At 51.8% G+C, this 16,166-nt stretch overlaps 5 protein-coding genes across 5 annotated transcripts; 1 reads left to right on the top strand and 4 right to left on the bottom strand.

The window, feature by feature from the left end:
• Positions 1–1,367: 1,367 nt before the first annotated feature.
• On the bottom strand, positions 1,368–2,245 carry KVR01_011681 (uncharacterized protein; the record flags this gene model as incomplete). The annotated part of the gene is made up of 2 exons (XM_044792563.1): positions 1,368–1,406; positions 1,511–2,245. 2 exons carry the CDS (start codon positions 2,243–2,245, stop codon positions 1,368–1,370), a joined length of 774 nt encoding a protein of 257 aa, XP_044639390.1.
• Positions 2,246–4,101: 1,856 nt separating this feature from the next.
• KVR01_011791 (uncharacterized protein) lies at positions 4,102–5,613 on the bottom strand (the record flags this gene model as incomplete). The annotated part of the gene is made up of 1 exon (XM_044793990.1): positions 4,102–5,613. One exon carries the CDS (start codon positions 5,611–5,613, stop codon positions 4,102–4,104), a length of 1,512 nt encoding a protein of 503 aa, XP_044639500.1.
• A 1,467-nt stretch (positions 5,614–7,080) lies between these two features.
• On the bottom strand, positions 7,081–9,383 carry KVR01_011554 (uncharacterized protein; the record flags this gene model as incomplete). Its single annotated transcript, XM_044787782.1, has 1 exon — positions 7,081–9,383. The coding sequence occupies exon 1, from the start codon at positions 9,322–9,324 to the stop codon at positions 7,081–7,083; it is 2,244 nt and encodes a 747-aa protein (XP_044639263.1). The 5' UTR covers positions 9,325–9,383.
• A 2,301-nt stretch (positions 9,384–11,684) lies between these two features.
• On the top strand, positions 11,685–14,783 carry KVR01_011592 (U4/U6-U5 snRNP complex subunit PRP6). The gene is made up of 2 exons (XM_044786849.1): positions 11,685–12,068; positions 12,215–14,783. The coding sequence occupies exons 1-2, from the start codon at positions 11,713–11,715 to the stop codon at positions 14,625–14,627; spliced, it is 2,769 nt and encodes a 922-aa protein (XP_044639301.1). The 5' UTR covers positions 11,685–11,712; the 3' UTR covers positions 14,628–14,783.
• On the bottom strand, positions 14,760–16,124 carry KVR01_011623 (uncharacterized protein). Its single transcript, XM_044792597.1, has 3 exons — positions 15,489–16,124; positions 15,265–15,380; positions 14,760–15,144 (listed from the first exon to the last, which is right to left on the bottom strand). Exons 1-3 carry the CDS (start codon positions 15,598–15,600, stop codon positions 14,977–14,979), a joined length of 396 nt encoding a protein of 131 aa, XP_044639332.1. The 5' UTR covers positions 15,601–16,124; the 3' UTR covers positions 14,760–14,976.
• Between the last annotated feature and the right edge of the window lie 42 nt (positions 16,125–16,166).

The following is a 16,166-nucleotide window of genomic DNA, read 5'->3' as shown; positions in this document are numbered from 1 at the left end:
TTATATAATTATATACTTTTTAATTATTAAGTTTTAAATATTTATTATTATATAAAGATATTTTATATATTTTTAAATTTATATAAAATAAAAGTAAAATAATATAAATAAAAGTAAAAATATATATAAATTTTAATATATAATATATATATAAAGTATTTATATAAAAGTATTAATTATTTATTATATAAGTTATATCCTTCTATATAAATAGTATTTAAAATTTCTATAAATAGAGATTTTTTTAAAAAAAACTATACCATTGCACCTACTTAGGTAGGCTAGGCTATAGGTAATTTTATTAATAGTATGAAGAAGGCGGAATTATACTAGGAATGCAAGGGTTTCTCTATATATATACGTTCTTAAGCTTTAGCCACACTATATTTTTCCTTTATACTATATAACTATTTTTTAATTCAACTACTTATTTCTTCCTTAATTTAAAGCTTATATATAAAGTCTTTAATAACTTTATATATATCTTTATAGTTCTTTTAAAAAGGAACTTTAAATCCACCTTTTTCTTTATTTTTATTATACTTTTCTATATTATTAAAAAGTTAATAGTTATTAATAATAAAAGTATAAACTTAAAGGAGAATAAGTTTATTATACCCTCCCTTTATTTTTTTATAAATTACTTTTAGGATTTTTTTTAGAAATTTTAATACTTTATTATAAAAGTTTTAAAGGTAGTATATTATAAATTATTTCTTTATTTTAAGTTCTTTTAAAGTTAGCTATATATTTAAATAGGGGTTATAGTGTTAGCTTACCTAGTGAGGGTCTTATTATAAGGTATATATATATATATATATATATATGTTTAGAGGGATGATTTTTAGTTAGGCTTTTCTTAGTGTGATTTATTTATATAGCGATTATTTTTAGAGATTTAATTTTATTATATAACTTTTTTATAATATTTTAGTTAACGTTATTATTAAAATAGTATCCTTTAACCTTATCTATATATTATAAAGTTAAGGTTATAAGTACCTATTATATTATAATTATTATTATTAGTATTATATTCTTTTTAAGTATTAGGTTTTAAGTACTTACTATTATATAAAGGTGCTAAGTATATCCTTAGATGTATATGGAATAGAAGCGAAACTATATATGCGTTCTTATCTACCAGTGCATATTAAACCCGGCCAGAAAGCTAATATTTGAGACGGATCGATAGATTGTTACGCGATAGGCGTCCCGGCCAAAAGACCACAATTCCAAGTTGTCTAGACTTGGAATTCAACACTTATAAGCCCGTACCGTCACAATATTTACACTGGCGGATATTTGTGGGCTCAAAGAATCATAGGATGATGGCGATACACCTCGCGTACTGTTCGACTCATCCTTCAGTTCATGGCGGGGATGGTGATCTTCTCGATAAACCACTGCCGGAACCTTGATTAGCGTCCATTTCTTCTACCACTCTGTGCTCCATAAGTCGTCGCATGGAATAAGTCGATCAGAGAAACCGCAAAAGACTACAACTTACTGTCTTGCCATTGTCGGACGTGGTCATGTCAGTGAAGGTAGCACCGTTCTGGCCGTAAATGCCGTCCGCGTATGAGCTGTCGGCCTCAGCAAGGGCGATAGTCGTGTTGACGTAGTATTGGGGCTCGTTCGTGCCGGTGGGGTCGTTGCCGTTGGCGTCCTGCTTCTCAATGGCAGTGTTCCACAGCGTCATGGGGCCGGAAGTCTTCTTGTAGGTGGCAAGGACTTCGCCCGTGACCGCATCAGTCATGGTCTGCTTCCACATGTAGGTCGACTTGTCGACCAGAGTGTAGTTGAAGACGATGCCGTTCTCGTAGTTGACGCCAGCCGTCCTCTTTTCGCCCACGAATTGGATTGTGTTGCCCGACCCATCGTTGCCGTAGACCTCGGAAGAGATGCACCAAGTGGAATCGGCGTCAGGGCCGGAGCACTCGCTCGATCCCGCAGGGTACGAGCCGACGATGCTCTGAACCAGGTCTCCCTCCTGCTGTCCTGATTTCGACGTTCCCTGGATCCCGATCCATGCAAAAAGGTATCCCTTTTGACCCTGCGGCATCTTTCCCGGGTAGATTGTGCTCGTTGTACTGATGATCTCTGACCTGGTGGGCTGCAGTCCACAGATAGGGCCCCAACCAAGATCCTCGACTCCGGCCTGGCGGCTGTCGAGGACTGCCTTGGCCGTGGCCGAAGATGCCGACAGCAGAAGGGCTGCGAATTGGGACTTGCTGAAGAACATATGGTCGGATTTGTATTGAACGAGTGTGTGTTTTTGTAATGAACGAAAGTGAAGACCCTGCTTCGACGGTGAGTTGGTCAAGTGTAAAGATGTGTAGTGCCAATATTACACAATTGTTAACAAACCGGCACAGCCAAGGTTTTTGTAAGGCACATTGACCCCTGAATAGTGTCAGTGGTAGATCACTGCTATAATGGTGATATTCGCCCTATTTCCCTGATTCAAACAGTCCACAGTAATCCCTATTAATTTCATGTTAAGCATGGGTTCACAGTGGGGAAGCGGGCCACGCGGGTCATTCGTTACTGCCGGCACTTGCCAAGATCCACCTGTAGGATAATTTTCCTGAAACGAAACGACTTTACCGGGCTGAGTTCGTCCTCGTTCAGATCCGCGTTTATTCCCTTCCATGCCCACAGGCACGTGCCAGATGCGACATACCATGTCATGACATGGAACCCCTGGGCGACTTCCTTGGCTGGCACACGACGGAGTTAAGCTTGTATTTAGCTTAAAGAGACCTCATGGTCTGGTCATCACATTGGGCCCGCGGCTGTACTCGGACCGTCCATAGTAACAAACAACCAATTGCTCCTGTACAGCGTCAAGAACCACTTTCCAGGCTGAGACAACAGGCACTAGCCGTCTTCTTGAAAGGCTACGAGTACCCCCATTATCTAAATTTCGATTAGGAGATAAAGGTCCTGCAGTATTTGGGGGGAAAGCAGACAAAGAAGAGAACTGACTTCTAAATTTCAAGTGTCGTGTACAATGAAACCATGAAATGGCGTAAATACTGATACGTCCACTTATGACCTAGTGCGGTAAACATCACTGTTGCCTGCGGTTTTTTCGGCAGGCTCATAAGCTAGAATAATCATGTTATGTATCGTGTTGAGACATTAAATATGCTGTATATTTCCCCATTCGACGAGGTATCTAGCTGTCTGTAGATCTCCAGGAGCAATGGGGCCATTGTAGTCGAGTCAAAGACACTGCAGGGCAAGAAAATTGCTCAAACAGCCCAGAAACACTTGAATCTTTTGGTCCGACTACCTAGAAGATAATTCACCACAGGAGAACCTCCTACGGCGTAACCTCCCACGGCGCAGCCTCCCATTGAGACGTACGCCGGCAAACCATGAATGAGGAGTCTGCAGTCGGTCGGCGGTGGGTATGGGTCCTGCAGCCTGCTTCACGTCCAAAGGGCTATCATATAGGATTTGGAGGAACCACATTTAATGATAGCGAATGAAGTTCCAAATTATTCAAATGGCATGGTTTCACATTCGTTCTGGTAGTATCGTACAGATTCTCGATACAAAGGTCAATCTGATGACCGTAGCGTGCTACATCGCATCCATCCCTCGAGGCTGAAGGGTCTCGACGAGAGCGACATTTCACGAATATTCTTGTATAAAGAGAATTGGGTCTCGATATTCGTCGGAAGATTATGTCGATCATCTAGTGGCGTGTAGGTTCAATTCAGGGGTGGTATTCGTTGACTGTGCCACAGCATGAATACCCAAAACGCCGAATAGCGGTTTTACGACGTTCGATTAAAGAAAATCGACAAGAAGCCCTTATGGAGACAGCCGATTATCCTCCAAGGTACTCTGGATGGAAAAGGTTGGTGAATGAGTGGTAGAGCTGGGATGTATTTAGCGGAAAGTTGTAAATTGAATCTGTCTCTGAGTGTTGACCACCTGGGCACTGTATGAAGACGCCGCATACACTTTATGAATGGATAATATTAGAAATGAGACTGCAAACAACCCAAATCAAATCCCATTGCAGTCGCACACCCGGGAGTAGATCTTGCTGTCCAAACTCTTACAGTTGTTACCACCAGCCTGTCACATCGGAGTACGAATAGCGCAATAGTCCATCTTCTTGTCTAGCTCAACCAACTTCGGGTCGACATGAAAGGAGTCCCCATCAAGGCAAGCCCTGGCCCTGCGGACCGCCACCCAGGTATCATAATTTCGGTCAATGCTTCCATTTCCATAAGCCATCGCCAGCGAATCCGCGGCAAATTTATCAGCAGCAATGAAAGTTTCTCGATCCAGTATCTTCTTGATCGCCGTAAGACGGGGGCAGCGGTCCTGCTCGCGGTGCTCGAGGTCCATAACAAAGCGAACAGCCGTGTCCAAGCAGACCCGGACCACTTGCTGGTTGTCTTGCAACACCTCATCTCGGCCCAGAGCTAGCATGGCATCACCGATACCGGAGAGGTCGATCGGCTCGCTCAAGTGTTCTTCATTCCCCGTGCGCACCAGCAACACGCTGAAGTGCTCAAACATATTTGCACGAGCCTCGGCCTCGGAACCGCCCCTCCATAGCTGGCCGTCTCGTGCATCGTCGACGACAATAATGATAGATGGGTAAACCACTCCCATCTCAGCTCCGTGTTCGACCCAGGAGAAGGGATCCTTTGGACCGACGGGCTTGTTTTGCGCATCCGCCAAGGCGTTGCACATCCGTCTATGTGTGGCGATGACATCCGCAATTGGTCTTTGTTCAGGTCCGCCCAGCAGCATTATAGGGTGTGCGAAATAACGCATCTGCTGCAGATTGGGTTCCCTTCCTCTCTCTACGTCAGCCTTGTGCCAGGCTGCAAAGAGGCCACGTCCAATGTACGGGACACCCAAATAGAGTCGTCTAAGATTCTCAAACTCCGGTTCAAAATACATGGCAGTCGTCTGATTGAGCCATGAACATCGTGTCAGAAGCATGTTGTCGTCGGGAAGTTGAGAAAGGTCGTTAATATTTGGCCACAGCGTAATGTCGCCGAGCCTCTGCTTCGAAAAGGCATCTCGGTCGAGGGGTGTTTCCTCAGCCTCACCCGAGATGTATGATCGGACACGTGAGGGTAAAATATGCCCATTCCGGATTTGGCTCGCAGGAGGAGAGATGAGTTTGTCTGTCAAATAAGGGATACGGGGCAATAGCCAACATTCGGTCATCCAAGCTAACCTCATCCACTGCCGCAGCGAGCCATGTAGAAGGAGGTCATAGTAAATCTTCCTAAGCTCATCTCTTGTTTGATCGGCCAGCTTCTTTGACAGCGGCTCCGGCGTAGTGTCTTTGTAACGAGGGTTGCATCGACTCGAGTGACTATCGGGGTCAAGATGCTCTGTCCACGGTGATGCTTTTACCGTAGGCCCTCCGCCATGAGGCAGGAAAAGTGGGTCCTGGGTATAATGTGAATAGATGAATTTCCTAGCGAAGCGTTCTTGATAGACCTTCTCCCAGTAGATGAGTTCCTGCTGGAAGACAGCAGCCTTTGATGTTTTCGATCGACTCGTCTCGGATCCCGGGCCGGTACTCTGGTTACCATTGTCGAGCTTTGAATTGAATACCCCCATGATTGCGAAGGGTATTCTGTTGTGAAGAAAGCCTTGCAAGAACAAGGTTCGTTTGCCGGTTGTTGAATTTTGCCAAGTAGAAAAGAACGCTATGCCCGGGTCTCAGACAATCAGCGAGGTTTATTGAAAGGCACAATGCACAACTAATTTCACAGGGTTCCATGACAGTCGAGTGTGGTTGGCTTCCAAAGTTACCAGACCTGTGCACCGGTCAGGGCTTGGCTGGAAGGCTACCTATTGTCTCGGCTGAATGGTGACTTTCGAAAAGGCGTAAGAAGAAGGATGGGGTAATCAGTCGATTTTTTAAAGCGGTTGTTGTTTCAGCAGAGCGAGAATCTCAGTCAGGGTAATTTATATTTGTGTGTAGAGAAGTCCAGTTGCGCTTTTACATAACTAGGTACTTGATTGCCTACCTAGCTACTTAGTGTATTTAGGTAGGTAGCCTCAGTTACCCAAATTGGCTCGAGGCAAGTCGCCGAACCCACTTATAAGAGTCACCTTGGTAGTCGATGCCACTATGGTATATGAATGAGTAGATGGCCTAGTTTAGTGGGTACTCAAGTACCTAGGCACTTACTAAGTAAGTAAATCTGCCCTGGTGTCAATGGTTTGATAGCCCGATCACCTGGGCAACTGGTTGTAGCACTCTCGCACCCTACGGCTTTACGGCGAAATAACCACGTTGTCTCATCTTTTAGTAACCACTATAACCGCATGACTCCCATTGTCTGGTGGAATCGGTGTGTCGGCTCGGCAGATTCCAGAGCATCTTCTTTCAAATGTCCGAACCTAGGTATCCATGCAGTCTTTCTGGCCCAAGGTGCAGTGCTCCTGGCTCCATATCGACACCTGGGCAGCTTTGACCTCGTCACTCATCCTTACTTCTTTTCAAATAATCCCTACTAGAACAGATTCGCATCACGAATAACTCGTTCGTTTCTAACCCGTATGTTTCCGAAGCCATACATGGTCCACGCAATATTACCTGGGCATTAAGGCTCAGCCACGTGCCCACGTACTGTATTCTCTTTCCACCGTTATTGGCACTATATTTCTTCAAATACTGGGTCTTGAGCGTTTACCACTATATAAAGGCACCACGTACATTTTACATGTATGGGGATCAAAAACGAAATCACCCTACCTGGGCATTCTTCTGCGGAAGTATTCCCACGGGCATAGCACCGGGTTAGATTATATTCTCTTAACAAGATCTTCTGCGGTGAATACAATCAAAGAAGGAATTACATGAAATTATATGAGTACATATGAGTTTGGGATATTATTTGGAGGCCTATCAATATGACGCATTGATGTCTTGAAGCTAAATGATTGAATAATCCGAATTCGCGCCTGCTTTGGCGCTTGGCCACGTCAGCCGTGGTGCTTACTAGTCCACTTGATCTGCCTGGTTTCGCTTCTATTCCGTATGTAAACGGCTCATAGTCCATTATAATCCTGACTACCCTATAAACGGTACTGCTGTCGAAACTGCAGTGTGCCATCATGATCACGCGTGTATATGTCACACCAATAATCCTCAAACTGATACTTTGTAGCACATGGAGTATGACTAGAGGCTTGGGATCGGAAGCCCGAGGAAAGCGCGAGTGGAGGTTTCGAGACCTGCCTGGATATGGCCCCCCCCTCTGCACTTTCGCGTCCACCAATGCCTTGATCAGAATCCACTTCACTGTTGTCGAGGAAAATTTGGCGCGAACCTGAAGACTCATCGGAACTTAGGGCTGATTCATCGGAGCCTGTGGCTGAATCATCTTCATCGGAGTTGGTCGCTGAATCATCTATCGCCCTCGCATGAATCTCGAAGATGAAGTGTGGGCTCTGAGCCCCGAATCCAGTCCTGTTCTTGACCCCTGGCGGGTCGAACCCTTTGTCGCGGTGCAGGTCGACCGACACGGCGGTCCTGCCGTGCCGGGCTTCGAGGGCAATAAGAGGGCCAACACGCCCCTTTGGTTGGAAAAATATGAGACTACATCTCGGAAAGAGCTTTGCACTCAGCTCCGGCAACAGGTTGCAAAAGATGTATGGCTCGGCCAGCACGCCCCCTCGAGGCACCCTTCGAGGTCGGTTGCCTCTGTAATCTCCCGCATCTGGGTCTAGAGTTGTCCCACAGACTAGATAGAGTGGTGGACAATCCGTGGGTCCTTCGATGATAAAGAACTTCATACTGGCGGGGCAGTCTCTGGCCAGGGGCTTGAAGCGGTATCCTTTTGACCCATGCTTACCCAAGTATACCTGATCTGAAGGCAGTTTCCAAGGGATTCGCGGAAGAAAAAGGAAACCGAATGCATTCATGGGACCCAATGTCTTAATAACCGTCTGCTCCTCTCTGAAGTGACCAACCGTCTCCCGGAGATGCCAGCTCCCTAGATTCTCGCCGAATCGGTGATCAAGTGCAGCCTTGCCATATGTCAATTTGATACCGTGGAAATGGAAAGAACCGCCCTTGCTCTTGAAGATATTCTGCGTCTCGGGTAACGACGCCATGTTCGTACGCAGGAAGAATTTGTCGAAAGAGTCCGGATCAAGAAATGTGTACTCATCCTGTACGGTGTCCCACATAGGCAGAAGGACGCGCACGAACAGATTTCCCTCGAACGACCTATGGCCACTGTGTGCCCATAACCTATTGGACGCTACGGTGTCCCAATCAATCTGCATAATCGTCAGACAGACTCGCAATGAGTGGAACCCACAATTCAGTGGAACTCTGTACAGAGTGAGACCATGCACAGTTGAGCGATCGCAGTACTTGTAGAGGATTCTGTCAATGGGGTAGTCCTGGATTGGTAGCAACGGCGCGTGAACCTGTACCCCCTTCTTGGTGACGATTGAAGGATCGCCTCGCTCCTCATGTGTATTTTGGACTTGGGAACTTTTCGCGAAGTTGGCCGGGGAGGTGGCGAGGACGCTGCTGAGTGTCCATGCCATCGGACTGTCAGAGTCGACCGTCCAAGCCAAGAGTGACTGGTCGTCCGTTTGCTTAATAATCTCTTCCTGTAGGCGCCGAAATGCTTTTCCACCCTCCCCATAGAGCAGGGGCATGTTGATCTCGCACAAGCCGAGCAAGCAGTAGGCTGTGTCCTCCACTCTCGTGGTCTGACGTCTGGATGCCCATGCCATTCTTTGTGCAATACTGAAGGACTCGATCCTTTCCTGTCCCAGGAGCAGGTCGCATGGTATCCCGATGGTCTCTTCCAGAACCATGCAAAGCAGAAGTTTGTCTCCGATAAATGTCCAATTCGCGCCATAAAAGACCACCTGGGCAGGGGCAATTAATTCTTGGAGGGTCCAGCCCCGAGAAAACCACCTGCTTAGTCTGAAACTCGACCGCATGGGCTGAGGACGTGCATCATGGGGCACATCGGACAGATAAGCGAAACAAATTTCGCTTCTTTGATACCAGGCATACATCGAGTTGATAGCCTCGGAAAGCTCGGCACTGCTCGATTTGTCAATACAGCAAGTGTCGACCCACGCCCAGCGCAGCCCACGTTTGTGTGCTTCATCACACGTATATTGGATCTTCTGGAAACCCCGCTTTTGGCGCAGCTGACTGAGCTCGAGCGACTGCATGTCCTTGAAGCTGACCTCATCGTCTTCCCAGGTGTGGGAGAGTATTGCGTACTTGGGTCCCGCATCATCGTAGAATTCATGCAAGCGAAGCGTACTGACATGGATGAGATGCATTTCAACGTGACTTGGCTGGTCGTTACATTCGCCCGAGAAGTGATTAAGGTTGAAATGGCGAAATGTGTTTGCCAGCATAAAGCGCATCTCTTACCCAGGCTCCTCCCTCCTGTCAGCTCACTGCCCCCGGCTGGGAATATTGATGTTCCTCTTGTTACACAGCATGGCTAGTCTTACACCCCATTCCACTCTCAACCTGGCCCTTTTCCTCTCATTATTTAACTCTAACCCTCACGCATAAGCCAGTCACACACGGGTTATAGGGACAGCCTTATCATCCAAAGCCCTCATCTTGTTCCTCCTGCAGCAAGTCTCCTTATTCATATCCTCATCCTAAGAGAGATCAGATATTCGCACCCACCAAAACGAAGGGTACACCCTTACCAGTGAACTCAGAGATCAAAGCTAGTTCAGCACCAAAATACAAGCAATTATCCCATAAGATGTTTTCCTATAGGAGGTTTTCCTATAGGAGGCTATCCTATAGGACGTTATCCTATGAGAGGTTATCCCTTAGGGCTCGGGTATAGGATAGGAAAGTACTCTTCTAGGTGCGCAAGTAGTCTTCACCTGCCTGGCCTGGTGCCCCACCATTCAGACGACCTCGGTGGTTCCGTTCTGCCTTCGGGGAGCGGCAACCGGGTGTCTCTCTTCGTGCTGCTGGCAGGTACCTAGGTACCTAGGTAGTCATGAATGAAGGGACAGTGTATCTAGATCGGGGCGCCTTCCGTACGGCCATTCTCGTGCCCCCGATGCCGGGCAATGACGGAACTGCATGCTCTTGCCAATTCCAAAGCACCCCTGAATTTGTTGACTTTTATTATCGCCTCCCGTTTTGCTTTGTTTACTCTTCGTCTTCCGTCACGACCTTATATCCACCTTCGCGTCTCAGCCCTCCACGGATTCTCAGTTGAACGTATTTCTTTCCTCAGAGAATCACACGATGAGCATGTCCGACGAGCACGAGCATTTCGCGGACTTCCCCACCTACAAGCTGCAATATCGCCGTGCGGCCTATACGCGTACATGTCATCGCGACTGAAGATCCAACCCCCATCCGATGAGGGCGGCGACGGCGGCGAGGCAGGCAACGGTTGCACACAGCACTTGTTCAGAGCGGGAGTCCCGCATGGGCGGAGGTCACCAGCCGGCGCGTGCGTCTTGGATTGATCCGACACTATATGTCGTACACAACTTGAAGTTCACGCGAAGTCGGGAACAATGGTCCTCCTTGATATCATGAAGGACCGAGACACGAACTTGGACGCCGACAAACTCTGGCCGTCCGAGATGATGTGGCAGTCCTTTGTTTAGCATGCAAGAGCCACACAGAGAAATACCGCAAATTTGCGGATTTTATGGCAACACTCCGTGGTGAACCCAGAGACGCTTGCGATCATCGACAAGTTGGAGCATTGTTTGAGCAGCCCCAGCCAGGATGACGACATCTTCACGGACGTGGACGAGGGGTTCTACGCCATTTTGCTCACCTGGGGAACATCGGTGCTGTAGGAGGAGCTACTGTCGCTGTCATACTGGAACCTGCTCACCATCAAGCGGACGGGAGGTTGGACCAGAGTTTCCCACAGCTGATAGACCACAAGGAGTTCTTCTCGGGAGGTCTGCGGGAGAGACAGGAGGAAGGGGGAGGAGCTGGAGGAGCAGGGGGGGGGGTCAGGAGGAGGAGCTCTCGTTGGGTGGGAGGAAAGTTACCGAGGTAGGCTTAGGACTACCTACCTACCAAGGTGGGTACCTAGGCAAGTAGACGGGTTCGTCTTCCGTGGAGAGACCATTTTAGAACTTAGCTACAACAACAACCGCCACGAATACACACAATTACCTAGGTATCGATGAAGGTGCGTTCTAGTCCTACCAACAGGAGCAGCAGGAGCAATAGGGACCACATGCAGGCGAGAGACTCGTCCTACATCACCAAGAAACTCAAGCCATGCTGTTGGCTAAAAGGAAAGTCTAGCAGAAATTTGCGAGGTATCGCTCATGTTTGATGAATATCTTGAATTTTTGGAGTAAATGAAGAGGGATTTGTTTGGTCCCCGCATGCGAAGAATAAAACACACCGTCCACATCGAGTGAGCAAGCCTGGGCGCATGCTGATCGGGACGAGAGGCGAGCATGTCTCGTAGGATAGTGCATCCTGCATGACTGGAAGAGGTCAAAGCTGTGCAGTCGCATGTCTGGAAGTGGCCACTTTTAGCACTGCAGCTGTCGACGATTGCCGGGTCGGCTCCGACCCAGCCAATCAGCGTGGGGCCAAGCTCCCGCCAAGCCGCTCCAGCTTTTGGGGCCTGGGCCAGGCCCGTCGCATTCGCAGCCCTCTCTTCCCACCTGCCCAAAACAATGCGAATTTGACCACACACCATCGACACAATGGCCAGTCGTCGGGACTTTCTCAGCCAACCGGCACCCGAGAACTACGTCGCAGGTATCGGTCGAGGTGCTGTTGGCTTCACCACCCGGTCCGACCTGGGCCCTGCGCGCGACGGCCCCAGCGAGGAGCAGATCTCGTCCGCCATCAAGAAGCGCTCCGAGCAGCTTGGTCTCACCGAGGCTAAGGATGGTGGCGATGACGACGCCGGCGGTGGCGGCGATGGGAACCGCTATCAGGACCCGGACAACGAGGTTGGCCTGTTCGCCGGCGGCATCTACGAGAAGGATGACGAGGAGGCCGATCGCATATGGCAGGAGGTAGACGAGAAGATGGCAAAGCGTCGCCAGAAGCAAAGGTTCGTCCTTCTTGTATATCCCCTTTACCCACACTCCTCCCCCCCCCCTCCCCCCTCCATACCACTTGACCTTCTTCAAGCAAAAGGTTTATCGTTTGTGATGATAGATGAGCAGAGTACCGACACAACATTCTCTCTCCACACAGGGAAGCCCGCGAGCGCGAAGAGGTCGAAGAATACGAGCGCAAGAACCCCAAGATCCAGCAGCAGTTCGCCGACCTGAAGCGGGCCCTCGGCTCCGTCACCGACGAGGAGTGGGCCAACCTGCCCGACGTCAAGGACATGACCGGCAAGACGAAGCGGGAGCGAGAGGCCCGGCGGCAGCGGTTCTACGCCGTCCCCGACTCCGTGCTGGCAGCTGCGCGCGATGTGGGCGAGATGGGCACGACCGTGGCTGACGACGGCGGCGACGCCAAGGACGGCTCCATGACCAACTTCGCCAAGATCGGTGCTGCGAGGGACAAGGTGCTCCAGGCGAGGCTCGACCAGGCGTCACAGAGCAGTGGCACAGCGACGTCACTAGGGTCGTCGACAAGCGTGGATGCGAAGGGCTACCTCACGTCCATGGCCAGGGCTGGGGAGATCCCAGAGGTCAGCGTCGGGGACGTCGACTTTGCGCGGAAGCTGCTAAAGTCGGCATACGAGTCTAACCCTCTGCACCCACCCGCCTGGATCGCGGCAGCCCGAGTCGAGGAACTGGCAGGTAAGACCGTGGCGGCGAGGAACCTGATAGCCAAGGGATGTGCCAAGAACCCTCGCTCGGAGGATCTGTGGCTGGAGAACATCAGACTGAACGAGGCTCGCAATGCAAAGATTATTGCTGCCGACGCCATCAAGGCGAACAATAAGTCAGTCAGGCTGTGGGTGGAAGCGATGAAGCTGGAGACAGACCCGCGGTCGAAGAAGAAGGTCATCAGGCAAGCGCTGCTACACATACCCAAGAGTGAGATGCTATGGAAGGAGGCGGTCAACCTGGAGGAGGACCCAGAAGACGCGAGGCTGCTACTGGCCAAGGCGGTAGACGAGATACCCAACAGTGTCGAGTTGTGGCTTGCCCTGGCTCACCTCGGGAAACCACAAAACGCAAGGAAGGTCATCCAGAAGGCCCAGAAGGCGAACCCGCAGAGCCACGAGATTTGGATTGCCGGTGCACGCCTGATGGAACAACTGGGCGACTCCAAGGTCAACATGATGAAGCGAGCTGTCCTCGCCCTCGCAAAGGAGGGGGCCATGCCCAAGCGCGAGGAGTGGATCACAGAGGCAGAGAAGTGCGAGGGCGAGGGCGCGATCCTGACGTGCGCAAACATCATCCAGGAGACGCTTGGCTGGGGCCTAGACGAGGACGACGACCGCAGGGACACATGGATGGAAGACGCCAAGATGAGTATCGCCCGGGGCAAATACGAGACGGCGCGCGCCATCTACGCCTACACGCTGCGCGTGTTCCCGACGAGCAGGACGGTGTGGAAGGAGGCGGTGGACCTGGAGCGGAACCACGGCAGCAAGGAGGCGCTGTGGAACGTGCTCAAGAAGGCGACGGAGGCGTGCCCGACGTCCGAGGTGCTGTGGCTGATGCGGGCCAAGGAGAAGCTGCTGGCGGGCGAGCTGGACGAGGCGCGCAAGGTGCTGGGCGAGGCGTTCCAGCAGAACCCCAACAACGAGGACATCTGGCTGGCGGCGGTGAAGCTCGAGTCGGACCACGACTTCCCCGAGCAGGCGCGCGAGCTGCTCAAGACGGCGCGGCAGCAGGCGCCGACGGACCGCGTGTTCGTGCGCAGCGTCGTGTTCGAGCGGCAGCAGGGCGACAACGAGGCGGCGCTCGCGCTCGTGGGCGACGCGCTGCAGCTGTTCCCGGCCAGCCCGAAGCTGCACATGCTCAAGGGCCAGATCTACGAGGACGGGGGCGACGTGGCCCGCGCGCGCGGGGCGTACGGCGTCGGCGTCAAGGCGTGCCCCAAGAGCGTGCCGCTGTGGATCCTGTACTCGCGGCTCGAGGAGAAGGCCGGGGCGACGGTCAAGGCGCGCAGCGTGCTGGACCGGGCGCGGACGGCGGTCCCCAGGTCGCCGGAGCTGTGGTGCGAGCTGATCCGCGTGGAGCGGCGGGCGGGCAACACGGCGCAGGCCAAGAACCTGATGGCCACCGCGCTCAAGGAGATGCCCAAGAGCGGGCTGCTGTGGTCGGAGCGCATCTGGCACCTCGAGGCGCGCACGCAGCGCAAGCCGCTGGCGCTGCAGGCCATCAAGGAGGTCGAGGACGACCCGGTGCTGTTCGTCGCCGTGGCGCGCATCTTCTGGCTGGAGCGGCGGCTGGACCGGGCGCAGAGCTGGTTCGAGAAGGCCATCGTGCTGGACGGGGACGTCGGCGACAGCTGGGCGTGGTACTACAAGTTCCTGCTGCAGCACGGCACCGACGAGAAGAGGGGCGAGGTCGTGGGCAAGTGCGTCGCCAGCGACCCCCGGCACGGCGAGTACTGGCAGCCCGTCGCCAAGGACCCGCGGAACGCGAGGGCGGGCGTCGACAAGATCCTCGAGCTCGTCACCGCCTCCCTGCCGGCTTAGGCTGCGGACGGCGTGTCGTGAGGCGGTGGGTGACAACAACGAACGACAAGGCGGGCGGCGTTGGGGGCCTCGAATGGCGGGGTTCTTGTGAACATCACCACAGCAGAGACAGAACACCCCAAGACAGACAGGCGGAGGATATAAAATGCAATTGCCATTAAAGTATCGTGAATTCCATTATGCCGTCGCACGCCGGTCATGTCAAGTATAGAATCGTCAAAAGAGAAAAGGGGGGGGGGGGGGAAGAAAAGCCCCCTTGGCTCAAATCATCCTTTCACAGACAACAAGTAAACTCGTCTCCTCCACGCCAGCAGCTTCTTCTCCCCATGAGACCGACTGTCTGCGTCCCTTACTTCCCGCCGAACCAGCTCGACACGCCCGACTTGGCCTGGCTGGCCTTCTCCTCGACCTTCTTGTCGAACTTGTCGATCTCCTGGAGGGTGGCGTTCTTGGCGTCGCGCGCGTAGGCGGCGGCCTCCTGCTTGCCCTTCTGGAGCTCGGCCTGGGTCTTGGCGAGCTGTTTTCCCGGGGTTAGTCAGTGAATCGTAATGTCAGTGAGGTGGGGAAGAGGGCAGCATTGATCAGGGAAGGGGAGGGGGGGGTGAAGGGAGGGGGAAAGAGAGAACAAACAACATACAGCCTCGTCGAACTTGGCGCCGGCCTGCTTGCCCGTCGCCTCGGCCTCCTTCTCGTACTGCTTGCCGCGGCCGGGCAGCTCGGCCTTGACCTTTGCGGAGGCCTTGTGGACGTCGGCTGTTTTTTTGGGGCGGGCAGGGTGTCAGCCAAAGTTGAAGCCTCTTAAGCCTGTCGCGGACATTGAGAGTGGGGGCCCATCATCAGGGCGGCGGCGGTGCTGCTTACCCTCGAACTGCTTCTCGGCCACCTTGGCGTTGCCTCCGGCTCCGTAGAGGTAGTAGCCGACGCCGCCGGCGGCGGTCAGGCCGAGGAGGAGGGGGGCTCTTGATCGGGACATTGTTGCTTTTGATTGGATGTGGATGTGGATGTGGTGTTTTTGCGGGATGGGTGAAGAGGTCGTTGGCCTGAGTGCGACTGGGTGTGTATGGACTTGTCGGACTGCGTTGGATGGCAATGGCAATCAATTCGGATCAGACCTCGAAGGAAGCTGATGAGCTCTGGTGTGATTGAGGAGAGGGGTTGGGTGTTTTGGGGGGGCAGGTGTGTCACAGCTGGAGGAGGGGGACGAGAGACGGGATTGATTGGCCTCTGCTAGCTGATATTATATACGCCCGCACAGCCGGGGCCGTCCCCTGCCCAAACCTGGCGTTGCTCCTCCTGAGCGAGCTATGGTGTCACCGTTTCTTAGCCGCTCCGAGGCAGCTCTGCCCTGGTTTCTGTGGTTGGGGAATCTGGTTAGCTGGACTGGGTGTTGTCTGGTTGTTCCCATCTACGTCATATCGACGACTGCGACGCCCCGTCCAGATGCGGCAATGACATCTGACGGGGCAGCATGGATCGGGCTAGACGCGGCATGGTCCGTGCTGAATAACCCCCCCGGTCGGATCCACTCGTCGATCATCC

This window comes from Diaporthe batatas (genome assembly GCF_019321695.1).
Source record: "Diaporthe batatas strain CRI 302-4 chromosome Unknown Contig00016, whole genome shotgun sequence".
NCBI lineage: Eukaryota > Fungi > Ascomycota > Sordariomycetes > Diaporthales > Diaporthaceae > Diaporthe > Diaporthe batatas.
The sequence above is the reverse complement of the archived record's forward strand: the minus strand, read 5'-3'. Positions and strand labels throughout refer to the sequence as shown.